General features: G+C 49.3%; 3 protein-coding genes across 5 annotated transcripts; 2 read left to right on the plus strand and 1 right to left on the minus strand.

Annotated features, from left to right (window-relative positions):
* Nucleotides 1–1,734: 1,734 nt before the first annotated feature.
* On the plus strand, nt 1,735–4,066 carry SERF2 (small EDRK-rich factor 2). Of its 3 annotated transcripts, none has more exons than XM_082388866.1 (4): nt 1,735–1,889; nt 2,488–2,596; nt 3,194–3,443; nt 3,798–4,066. In XM_082388866.1, the coding sequence occupies exons 1-4, from the start codon at nt 1,883–1,885 to the stop codon at nt 3,834–3,836; spliced, it is 405 nt and encodes a 134-aa protein (XP_082244992.1). In that variant the 5' UTR covers nt 1,735–1,882; the 3' UTR covers nt 3,837–4,066. The 3 variants fall into 3 exon arrangements, with proteins under 3 accessions (XP_082244992.1, XP_082244993.1, XP_082244994.1); XM_082388868.1 differs by having other exon boundaries at nt 1,736–1,889; nt 3,217–3,443; XM_082388867.1 differs by lacking the exon at nt 3,798–4,066 and having other exon boundaries at nt 3,194–3,552.
* A 156-nt stretch (nt 4,067–4,222) lies between these two features.
* On the minus strand, nt 4,223–9,455 carry SERINC4 (serine incorporator 4). Its single transcript, XM_082385917.1, is given in 14 exon segments — nt 4,223–4,725; nt 4,919–5,029; nt 5,031–5,413; nt 5,560–5,569; nt 5,645–5,767; nt 6,171–6,297; nt 6,402–6,497; nt 6,683–6,782; nt 6,787–6,892; nt 7,149–7,242; nt 7,371–7,450; nt 7,918–8,096; nt 8,272–8,448; nt 8,942–9,455. Coding segments are annotated over 14 exon segments (1,938 nt in total). The 5' UTR covers nt 9,074–9,455; the 3' UTR covers nt 4,223–4,505.
* Nucleotides 9,456–9,658: 203 nt separating this feature from the next.
* On the plus strand, nt 9,659–10,931 carry HYPK (huntingtin interacting protein K). Its single transcript, XM_082388869.1, has 4 exons — nt 9,659–9,822; nt 10,156–10,211; nt 10,571–10,622; nt 10,770–10,931. Exons 1-4 carry the CDS (start codon nt 9,661–9,663, stop codon nt 10,863–10,865), a joined length of 366 nt encoding a protein of 121 aa, XP_082244995.1. The 5' UTR covers nt 9,659–9,660; the 3' UTR covers nt 10,866–10,931.
* The last annotated feature ends 545 nt before the right edge of the window (nt 10,932–11,476 follow it).

Below are 11,476 nucleotides of genomic sequence, written 5' to 3' on the forward strand. Positions count from 1 at the left end.
GGTAGATATTATTCCCATTTTTCATATAAAGGAATTGAAGCATGGAAAAAATGATTGTCCAAAACCAAATCCAGTAAGTGGCAGAGTCAGAATTTGCACATTGTTATGTGTGCCACCAATGTTGATCTATTACATTTGGTATGTACCAAAGGGTGGGATATATGCTACTGGTGATATAAGAAGTAATTTTAATAGTATAGAGACATAGCAGTAAGTAACACTGAAAGTATAAAAATTAAATGCTTTTCAATATTCTGATGACGTCAAGAAAAAGCTTCAGTTTGGAAGACTTATGCCTTATTACCTCTATAACACTTGTTAATTTCTCTCTCTGAGAAAGAGAGGGCAGGCCCCAGGTTCAGTAGCTTTGACAGTGATGTTATTTTGGTAGAATTTAATAATATATTTCCTTTCCATTGTATTTCCTTTTATAGTTACTTTCTCTTTGTGGGCAGGTGATACTGATTTAAAGTTTACTAAAGGAATATGAAGTTTGGGTTATATCCTTCATTTGAAACTGATACAGGGAGTTCCCTCGTGGTTTAGTGGTTAGGATTTGGTGTTTTCACTGCAGAGGCCCAGGTTCAATCCCTGGTGGGAGAACTGAGATCCCCACAAGCCACACAGCACAGCCAAAAAAGAAAAAAAACCAACCCTGGTAAAAAATTTTAAAGTAATAAATAGTAGTAGTTCAAGTGATACCTGGGTATGGCAAAAATTGTGAGGATGGTAGTGAATGAGGTTTATTGTCTTCCCTCAGCTCTATGTTGAGAAAGAAGCCAGTCTCAAGTGCCAGCCTCAGCTTGGTTCTGCTGTGGGCACTAGCTGAAGAGAATCAGAAGTTAAAATTTACAATCAGTCCTTTCCTGTGAGATTTCCTAAGCATTTCTCCTTTATCCCGTGAATTCCTTGGGACTGGTGGGGAGTCTTGTACATAGATTAGTGAAACTGGGAATGAGAGCGATTTTAGTGGGAAATCTAAGCTTCCCGCCCTATTCAATTACGAATTACAAACGAGGTGTGGTTAGTGGAGATGGTGGAGATAGTACAGTACAGTGGGGAAATGTCAGAGGGAGAAATGGACATTGCATGTCGATTTTCCAATCTCTTAGTCCCTGATCCAACTCCATAGTCCGTGATTTTGGGGTCCTCCAATACTTCCAAGCTACATATTTGAAGCTTCTATGGGGTTATGAACAGGACCAAAGTTTTAGGACATATGGGATGTGGATGCGAATTTCTATACTGGAGGAGTTTGGGATGGGGGAACAATGTGGTTAGAAAGGGATTTCTGAAGTTGCGTTTGTACACGATTTTACATAGTATGCAAACTCAAGTGTCTAAACAGGTGGTTGGTTGGGGGGGGATCCTAGGTAACAGGGGCAAGTTTAGTCCCAGAGTCTTGGTAACAGCACCGGCCGGACCATTTCAGCCCCCACGAACCCGCAGCCCTCTGTTCCCCCTACGTTCCCTCTGAGTGAGTCTGTCCGTGTCCCAAACCGTCCCCATATGAGGGCACTCTGCTAGGTCACGTGCCCAAGCCCGCGGGAGCGCCACATCGCCACCCTCACCCCTTCCCCCCACCCCAATCTGCCCACGTGACCTGGCCTACTTTCTCCCCTCCCGACCTAACGACTTGCTCGGAAAGCCCCGCCCCACGCAGCGCGCTCGGCCTGCGAACCTCCGCCCCTTATCCGCCCGACCTCCAGCGTGGCTCGCGGACCCCACGTGTTTCTTCCTGTCCAATGGGAATCGGCTCCCGGGCTCGAAGGGGCGGGGAGGAAAAGACAACTTCGTTACGGTTCGAGAAAGGGGCGGGGCCTGCAACGTCGTACTGAACGAGGGGACGCAACGGAGGCAGGCCGGAGCTGCTGCCGTCGCCATGACCCGTGAGCACTGAGACCCCCCTCCTCTTGCCCTTTTCTCCTTTTCCATCCTAAACACGACTGCCGAACCTCGGCATTGACCTCGTTTTGGCTACCCCAACGAGACCTTTCTCTAGGAGCGCTGTTTAGCGACCCTCACACTTGGAGCCCGGAAATCGACCCTTTGCCCACCGAGACACTTCTTGAGAACCTCCCCACCTCGTCAGGCAAAGGCCCTCCCCGACGCTCTGCGGTGTGGGAAGAAACCCTGCGCTCCTGTGATAGACCCAGAGCCCCCCATTCCAGATCCCTGCCCATCCCCCACAGAGACCCAGACTGTGTACACATAACCGCCACCCCCTGTCTGGGCCCCCATGCTGCCCCGAAATTTGAAGCACGCTTCTAGCGGGCTCCTCAGGACCGTCCTCCGTCCACTCCCCACTTGACCTGCCCCGTGGCAGGTCCCCCCTCCGCCCAATCTGCAGCCTAGGCTCCGAAAAGGGCCGGTGTCGGCGCCCCGGCAATGAAGTGTTGGACCCTACGAGTGTCCGGTGAGGGGAGAGGGTCGCTGGTGTGTGGCCAGAAAGGCCCTCGCGTCTCACCTTTTATCTTCTTTCTCTAGGCGGTAACCAGCGCGAGCTCGCCCGCCAGAAGAATATGAAAAAGCAGAGCGACTCGGTTAAGGGAAAGCGCCGAGATGACGGGCTTTCTGCTGCCGCCCGCAAGCAGAGGTAGCCCCAGGGAGGGGAGGGGAGGGGTGGGGTGAGACCTGGGTCTAGACCAAGGGTTGTACCTGGAAAGAGAGTTAGCTCAGAGCTTACATCTGGACTAGGCGTGAGGGGCAGAGTGCATTGTTTCCTCTAGGGTTTTATTCCTCTCACCCTCTAAATTGTTAGCTCACAGCCTTATAGGAAGGGACTGGGGCGGGTGCTGCCCTCTGTCTGATTTCTGAGTGCCCCCGGGTCTGACCTTAAGGGCAAGGGCAGGGAGCTTCACATTTCAAATGCAGTAGTGGTTATGACAGCCCAGTACTTTTGGCCCTCCTTGCTGTTCATTTGTTCTCCCTTCTCCCAGCCTTCTCACTGGTGTTGCTGGGTGTGGTACTCAGTGCAGAATAGCCTTGGGCCTGTGTGGCCAGACTTCTGACCCCTTGGGCAATAGCCAGATAGAGACTGATTGCCTTTTGAGCCTCAGCTCTCTTCCTCTTGTTCTCCTAGGGTGGGAATACAGCAGCCACATGCTGAATTTTGTCCCATCCACTTCCATCTTATCCTTTGTGCCCTTCATCCCCCTGCATCTTGTCCTTTTTGCCCTCTGGTACCTCCCAGTGCCCCATCATCTCTACCCCCAGGGACTCGGAGATCATGCAGCAGAAGCAGAAAAAGGCAAACGAGAAGAAGGAGGAACCCAAGTAGCTTTGTGGCTTCGTGTCCAACCCTCTTGCCCTTCGCCTGTGTGCCTGGAGCCAGTCCCACCACGCTCGCGTTTTCTCCTGTAGTGCTCACAGGTCCCAGCACCGATGGCATTCCCTTTGCCCTGAGTCTGCAGCGAGTCCCTTTTGTGCTTCCTTCCCCTCAGGTAGCCTCTCTGCCCCTGGGCCACTCCTGGGGGTGAGGGGGTTACCCCTTCCCAGTGTTTTTTATTCCTGTGGGGTCACCCCAAAGTATTAAAAGTAGCTTTGTAATTCCTTGAGCGCCTGGTTTGACTGGGGATTCGGGGGGATGGGGATGGAGGAATGGCTGCCCTTTCCCACCAAGAGGGGAGAGAACTTCAGACTCTGAAAGGATGTGGATATGTAGACTAAGTGAAACATCACAGGAAAAAATTCTTTTTTGTACTGCAACAAACAGGTATTCTGGGTATGTGGTAGAGAAATCCTCTAAGAGCCTTAGGGACTTCTTTTCTGTGATTTTTTTTTTGTCCCCCACTCAGACCCTGAATATCATCCTACGGATGGAGTTGAGGTCCTAAGAAGGAAGGCTGCAAGACCTAAATTTATGCCCCTCTTCCTCATTCTTCCTCAGTTTGTTTGCCTGCTTGGAAGTTGGCCCAGATCCTGCTGCTCACTGACTTCCCATGGTTAGCTGCTCTCAAGTGGTCACATTCTCTTCTGTTCTGTCATTCCTCATGTGAGGGTGGTTTTTGTCGTCCCATTTCCTTTGACCTCAACATCAGGATTAAAACCTAGGGTAGTCTCTGTGCTCCTTTCTTCCTGTGTCCTGGTTTGTTCTAGGGTTCTGGGCTTCTTAAATCCCTGTACCCAGGGCTGAATTCCTTATTTTCCTTTTTATCTCCAAGGGCAGAGCCAAGTAAGTCTTCAGTCCCTGTTGGTCTTTCCCTGCCCCCATCTCCACCATGAGAGCCAGGAAGGAGCTGGTGCCGCACTGTCTGCTGGTTCCTGAGCTACTGACTTGGGAGTCAGGCTCTTGAGCTGGGGTGAATACATAACGGTAGCTCCAGCGAGTCAGATACTCTGCCCAGGGCATTAGGGTGTGTATGGCCACTTTTTTCAAGTCAGACATACTACTGACTTCAGCCTAAAGGGAGGTAACTACCCATTATGTCCTTGCGGTATTTGTTGGGCTGGACAGCTCCTGTGAGTCAAGACTAGGGGTACAACTTGAAGGGAACCCCAGTTTGTTAAAAGTACCTAGACTGGATATTTGTTATCTGGCAATACTGACGCGATGACAGTGTCGCCTGAAGAGGAGGCTGGGGATCTTGGGTTGGGGACCAACAGAATGGTGCCAGTAGTAGCCCCAGATAGAGGAGTACACAGGCCCAGCATGAGGCAACCTTGACCCAGAAGGTAGTCCAGCTACCTGTGGTGAAAGTCTTTTCCAGTTCCGCTCCCTCATAGCTGTGGAACCAAAGTCTCTGATTAGAGAATCTGCAGGGCCATGACTTTTAGATCTGTCCTACCGCCCCACTGAAGAGTATGGCATATGGTAGACCCAGTGTGTGTCCTGAGAACTCGGGACTGGCCTTGAATTGCTCTTTCCCTAAAACAGCTAGGTTTTCAGAAGAGTGTCCCAGGCCCGCCTCCATCCTACCTGAACCAGTTGGTGAGGGTAACCATGACATAGAGTGATGCAAGGAAGAAGACGAAGTGGAAGGCAGAATAGCTATAGGAAAGCTGCTGGACTTGCACTGGAGGGGCTGGAGCTCTCTCGGTTAGCTGGCCTGGCAGCCCCACCTCTTTGCCCTGGAGAGAGGAAAGGACTGCTGGCAGCAGTGCTGCTGAAACACCTCTTCCCTCCTCCCTCATCTTCTTTTGTGAAGGCACTTGAGGGCTCTTTGGCACTCTGCAGAAATCTACACTTATGGATCCTCACTTGACACTCACCTTCCTCTGGCTCCACTGTTTCAGGGCAGCAGAAACAGAGTGAGGGCTTTTGTAAAACAAAAGGCAGCATGTTTTGGAATGACTTTAAAAAGAATGTCTGGGTAACAGTATAGGAAACTCCTCTTCTTTGAAAAGATTGGTGTGGTGTAAAAATGGAGGCACACCTGGGTTCAAATTCTAGCTTCAGTATATAACCAACTGGCTATGGGAACTTTGGTAAGATGTTTAACCTCTGTGCCTCAATTTCTCCATTTGTAAAATGGAGCAAATACCTACCTCACAGGGTTGTTGTGAGGATTAAATTAAATGAGATTATGTATGTAAAGTATCTAGCACAGTACCTAGCACATTGTGGGTACTCAATAAAAGGTAATAGCAGCTAGAATCTGAGCATTCTGGGTAGAGGTTGATAGGATTTGTGTGTGTCTGTGACTATGTGTGAGGGGGGAGGGGTATTGGGGATATTGAGCTCTCCATCCTCACCTGGATCTCACAGCTGTAAACCTTGACAATCCACAAGGGCCCAAATACCTCAGCAAGGTAGGAAGCCTCATTGCTGAGAAGGAAGAGATGGTTCTCAAGCTGGTCCAGTCAAATAGCAGGAGGATTGCCTGAGGGCATTTACTGCTAGCTGGTTGGTCCATATTAGTAACTCTCAGGAGGGTACTGCGCTCCTGGAGCCCTTTTCCACCAAAGATTTAGAAATCTTTTCATGTGAGGGCCCTGAAGTCTTTATACATTTAAAAATTCTCAAGTCATTTCCCCTACCCCCTTCATCTCATACAGATCATCTGACAAGTGCTATTCTTAGAAGTTGTCTTTGTTCATGGGGAGCTTTCCTCTTATCTTGCTCTAAAGTTTAAATAAACCGTGGTCCAAGACAGTCTCCTGACCATCGTTCCCTGTCCTTTTGAGCATCCTCCCTTTTCTCACACCTTTCCCTTGACACCTTTATGCATCAAGCAAAAAGCACACAAGCATACATGATGCCAGCACTCAACACTGCCAGAGAAGTATCTGGTGTTTGGGGTTCCATTTTACTCAGGCCAGGCAGGCACAGAGTGTGATTCTGTCCTTGAAGGATTACTGAGAAGGGGCAACAGAAGAGAAAGGTGGTAAGAACAAAGAGTTAGGTATTTGGCAGGAGCAAAAAAGGTTTTAGCATGGGGAAATCCATGTCCTGTCCTTACCACTCTCTGGAGGACGGCTGGACAGTGCAGAGAATGTCAGGTACATGATAGAGCAGCTGATGACAGAGGCTTGTAGAAGGCCAGAGTGGAGCTGCTCTGGGGAGAATGGGAATCCTTGCTTTAGCCTACAGGGTAGTAATTTCCTTTACTTCTACCCTCACTTGTACTTCTGTCCCCCCACCCTTTGGGGGAAGCAGAGAATTGACTGAGGTAGGGAGGCTAATGAAATTTGCTATACTAAAGGTCCCCAAAATCTGGAATGTTGCAAGGCATGTATCCACTGAGGCGGATGCAGGGAGCGATGGAGAGGAAGGAGAGGAGACCACAGCAACAAAGGTGCAGACTAAGCAGCATCTTGTTGAGCAGGCAGCCATCTGGGTGTGTAGTAGTGGAACAGAAGCACAGCTGCTACACCTGCCATGCTGTAGAATCCTAGGGTGGTCAGCAGCACAGCTAGGAACCAGGGGCAGTCTTGGGCTGCACCTGTTTGCCTAGGGGTGGGAGATAGGCAATGGCTTGGGGCTCCAACTCTTCTTTTTACCCATTATCAGCTATTCCCCCTCTTCCAGAAGACTGGTGAGACTTACCCATCCCACCTGGCCCACAGTCATTTCACATTCCTGAGCTTTTCGATACTGCTTAGTGGGAAGCTCTGGGACCATCAACCTGTCATGTCCTTTGCCCAACCCAACGGGGTCTAGTAATGTCAGACTTCTCAGGAAGCCTTTAGGGTTATGTCCTCCTTACCAGTTCTTGTTCCAGGAATGGGCAAAGGCTGTAATAAGCACCAACTGCAGCAGGATGAATGTGAAGCCTCTACAGATGCCAATGTAATGCCAGGCTGCAAGTGAGGCACCAGTGGGAAAATGTAGCTGATCATATCATTACTCCTGGTCCTCTTCCTGCCCTCTTTTTTTCTTAGAAAATCTTTTAGCTTACTTCTGCTGATCAGGATGAGATGGAAGGTACCTGGGAAGAGATGCTCATCAGGCATGCAGAAGGCAACAGCACAGAGACCTAGCAGGAACAGCAGCTTGAGGAGCCAGAAGGTGGTTAAGAGGGAAAGAGAAAACCAGACTCAGAAGAAAAGGCAAAGGAGAGTGAACAGTGCCAATGGAGGAAGGCAAAGGAGAAAGCAGAACTATAGGAAGGGAGAGAAGAGACAACTAAGTATAGGAAGGGAGGAACCAGTCCCATGTGAGAGGGGCTGGAGATAGGCCCATCACAGCCCATTCCAAATTCTGACTTGCAGATACCTAAATAAAAACATCCGGACAATGTTTTAGAGTTGACAAAAGATTTGTATATAGTAACCCCACTGTTATCTCCATTTCAGAAACTAGAATGTCAAAGAGGATAAGTGGCTTGTGGTCACACAGCAAGTATAGTGGAAGCAGGGACTTTAACCTGTTTTCTGTCTTTTTACAGTGCTATTACTTCATCATGGAATTTCCTTTACTCAGCTTATGTCTACTTCCCTCCTCATCCCCTCCCCACCCAAAGAATACACACACACCTCTTATGCAGCTGTGCTCTCAGGCTGGTGGGGGAGTGGAGGTCGACCAACAGCACAGCCTGCAGCAGGTGGAAGGTGGCAGTTCCTGCACATACTTGGTATACAGCCCCAGAGCTGCTGAGCACTGGGCAGTGAGAGTGGCCAAACAGATGGGCACAAAGCCCTGAGGGCATCTGGATCTGGAGGGAAGGTACATGTGAGAAATGGCTGGGCAAGTCATTATGCATAGAGAAGTACCTTCTTCTTAAGGGTATGTCCGCTCATTTGTCCCTTTCCCCCAACCTGAATCTCTTGTTTATCTCAGGGTTTCTCCTTTTATCCTGTCCTGCTGCACCCCAACCTCCTCCCACTTACCCCACGTGCCTTGCCCCAGACTCTTTCCACTACCATCCTTGACAGCAGGAGGCAGCAGACTGCTGAGGTCCCCACATGGAGGAGGATGTAGAACAGGCGGCTACAAGGAGACTCCGTGAGAGGGGGCCACCTAGGATGGCAGCAGCAGGTACAGGGAGCAGGCCCACAGCAGAACACCTGAGGGTACAGCAGATGCAGGGCAGCAAGGTGGAGATTTGCTGAGGAAAGGCTTACATTAATGTACATGTGAGGTTAACCCAAGAGGCTGAATTCCAAAATTTCCCCCTCCCTTCTCTTCTCTCCTTTCACTCAGGAATTCTCAGACTGTCTGGTTCCAAGCTATTTAGGATTGCCTTCCACTGACATCAAGTAGAGCTTTCATCATAAGAGCTTAACTGCAGGCTTGAGCAGAACTTTCTAAAAGCCTAAGTCACATCTGGCCTCTAATCTTTCCCAGGATCTAAACATCCGGTACCGGGTACATGGGAGGAGAGGTTTAGTGATCAGTAGTCTTAGAGGCAAAGAAGCAGAAGGGCCTCAGAAGTGAAAGGAAGGCCTATCATCTTTATCAGCTCCCATGGGTTTTCCTCCCCAGCTTCAGCCACCATTCCCTTCCACTTTTTCAGATAGTGCTTGCTCCAGGGAGCTCTCTGCCCAAGTACCCTCTCACCTGATAGAAGGGAAGACTCACTATGACACTGCAGACTCCACTGCGTTGCTGTGCCAGGCGGAGGGAGGTGCTGGGGCTTGTGACCGCCTTTGCACCCACCATCCTTATCCCAGGGATTAGGCCCAGGTCCATCAGATGGAAGGCAGATGAGAAAGTAGTACCTTTCTTTTGTCCTCAGCCCATTGGACTCCTGCTGTGCCGGGGCTGGTCACCCAGTTTAAGGCAGAATGGGGAGGGACATCAGGAAAAGAACACCGACCTTCAGGATGTGGTAAATGCAAATGTCCCTGTGAAACTACTTTCTCCCCAGGGTCCTTGGGCCACTCAGCCTGTTCTCCCCAGATTAGGGAGCAGTTTGCATATCTGGCTTGTAGACTAGCATTCTTAATTGGTTTAGGATTAGACGTCATCCGTCTTGATCAGAATTCCTTGGGGTGTGTGGGCTGGACCTAGGTGAAGAGGAGGTAAGGATGGGAAGGCCTGGACTGGTGACGGGTTAGGTCTGGGACACGGCCTGGCAGAAAGCAACACTAGAAGCCCGAAAGGAAGTCTGAGAGGCGTACTGGTTTCCTCGCTGAAGCTTCTAGAACCAGAGCACCAAAGAAGGTGTGGCCCAGGGCCGATCCCGCCTCCTCCTCTCCCGGCGGAAGTTGCGAGGCAGTTACCGGAAGTCTTCCTGAGGCGGGGCCGGGCCTCTGGGGCGGCGCGGTGGGATCGACATGGCGACCGAGGGGGACGTGGAGCTAGAGTTGGAGACTGAGACCAGCGGCCCGGAGCGGCCTCCAGAGAAGCCACGGAAACATGACAGTGGGGCGGCGGACCTGGAGCGAGTCACCGACTATGCGGAAGAGAAGGAGATCCAGAGTTCCAATCTGGAGACGGTGAGGTTGGCCGGGATCCTGTCTGGGAGGGATGAGAGCAGAAGGGGCTTGGAGGCTGAAACTGGAAGCCCAGCTCCATGGGTCTCGATTTCCATGGTGGGAGGAGATAAGAGGGAAACTGAACCGTCATTGGAGCCCGCCGCTTGCGAAAAGGAACTTGATGGAGATTGGGTTTAAAATGGGTCTCAGGTGCACAGAGTTGAATTAAACGTAGGTCCCGGTTCCTGGTACGCTCGTCATCGTGAATACACACCCCACCCGCTTGTTACTGGTATTTTAGATTATTAGGAATTGTGGGTAGCAGAGCAGTAACTAGATCTGTCTTTCCCGTAGGCCATGTCCGTGATTGGGGATAGACGGTCCCGGGAGCAGAAAGCCAAACAGGAGCGGTAAGTCGTTTTACCTACGGGCCCCCCTCTTTCCCCCAGACAAAAAAAGCCATCGTTAGGCCTTTGTACCTTGTACTGTTCTTCAACTCTGTCGCCAATTTCTGCAGATCTAAGATTTACAACTTTACTCTTGGTGGAAGGAAAGGCCTCCTGGCAACACCTGCTGCCTGCTGTAAATATTCCAGGGGATGGGATGGGATGGGATGGGATGTTAGGTGAGAGGGTGGGAGTCGTTTTGTATTTTCAGTCAACAGTGTTTACCAAGAGTCATTTATTTGTAAGGCATAGCTGGAAAAAATCCTTTCTGGGAGTTTATGGTGGAGGTAAAGAATGAGGACTAAGTACATGAATATTTGCAGGGAGAAGGAACTGGCAAAAGTCACTATCAAGAAGGAAGATCTGGAGCTGATAGTGAGTAGTAATGTCTAACTAGTGTATGGGTGGGGGAGATTTCTTTAATTTGGGTTGTTTCCTGAAACAAGTAGAGTCCGAATGTTTTGCTGGCACATTAATGCCCGGGAGGAGACTTAGGTAAAATCATTGATCCTTTTCCTGCAGATGACAGAGATGGAGATCTCGCGAGCAGCAGCAGAACGGAGCTTGAGGGAACACTTGGGGAACGTGGTAGAGGCTCTTATTGCCCTAACCAACTGATTTGTGTTTTCTCAGACCTACGCACTGGATTAACTTACTTCAATAAAGATGTCTTTTTTTTTTCAAGTTGCAGTTTTATCATTTTGGATCAAGTGCAATGTATATCATATTGTATTTTATTGTGGGAAATTTACATGTTGGAGTATAACCCTTAATGAACCTATGTGAAGGATCAGTGTAGAAGAGTACCTCATGTTCAGATGCAGATGCTATGTGGCAGATCAGGCTCATTCATATGACTGGTCCTCAACAGCATTCAAGGTACACTTAAGAGTCTCAGCAAAGTTTACTGTACTCCATGGCATGTGTCTCTAGGGTAGCTTATGAACAGCTGAAAGGCCAGTACCTGCCTAGGAGCCACTGTATATAGTTTTAAGTCACCAATCCAGTTCATAAGCCACTGTGAGTTAGAATTTAGGTACTGAGGTGGGAACATGGTAACTACAATAGAAGTTATCAAAAGTTATGTCTTATATAGAATTAATTTATGAAAGATTTTGATTTAATATTTTCTGAACCACAACACTTACACCTTGGATTCCATTTTCTAACCTGGAGAGAAAGCAATTTTACTTTAAAAGTTGATCAAATTTTTGATCACCAACTCACCC

This window comes from Balaenoptera borealis (genome assembly GCF_965194805.1).
Source record: "Balaenoptera borealis genome assembly, chromosome: 3".
NCBI lineage: Eukaryota > Metazoa > Chordata > Mammalia > Artiodactyla > Balaenopteridae > Balaenoptera > Balaenoptera borealis.

Excerpts from the sequence above, each read along its gene's own strand:
- SERF2 (XM_082388866.1), top strand. Across the intron at positions 2,597-3,193 it reads GCTGCCGCCCGCAAGCAGAG|TGCCCCATCATCTCTACCCC; the intron begins GTAGCCCCAGGG and ends GGTACCTCCCAG. Across the intron at positions 3,444-3,797 it reads TTGTGCTTCCTTCCCCTCAG|ACCCTGAATATCATCCTACG; the intron begins GTAGCCTCTCTG and ends TCCCCCACTCAG.
- HYPK (XM_082388869.1), top strand. The coding sequence starts at position 9,661 with ATGGCGACCGAGGGGGACGTGGAGCTAGAGTTGGAGACTGAGACCAGC. Across the intron at positions 9,823-10,155 it reads AGAGTTCCAATCTGGAGACG|GCCATGTCCGTGATTGGGGA; the intron begins GTGAGGTTGGCC and ends TCTTTCCCGTAG. Across the intron at positions 10,623-10,769 it reads AGGAAGATCTGGAGCTGATA|ATGACAGAGATGGAGATCTC; the intron begins GTGAGTAGTAAT and ends CTTTTCCTGCAG.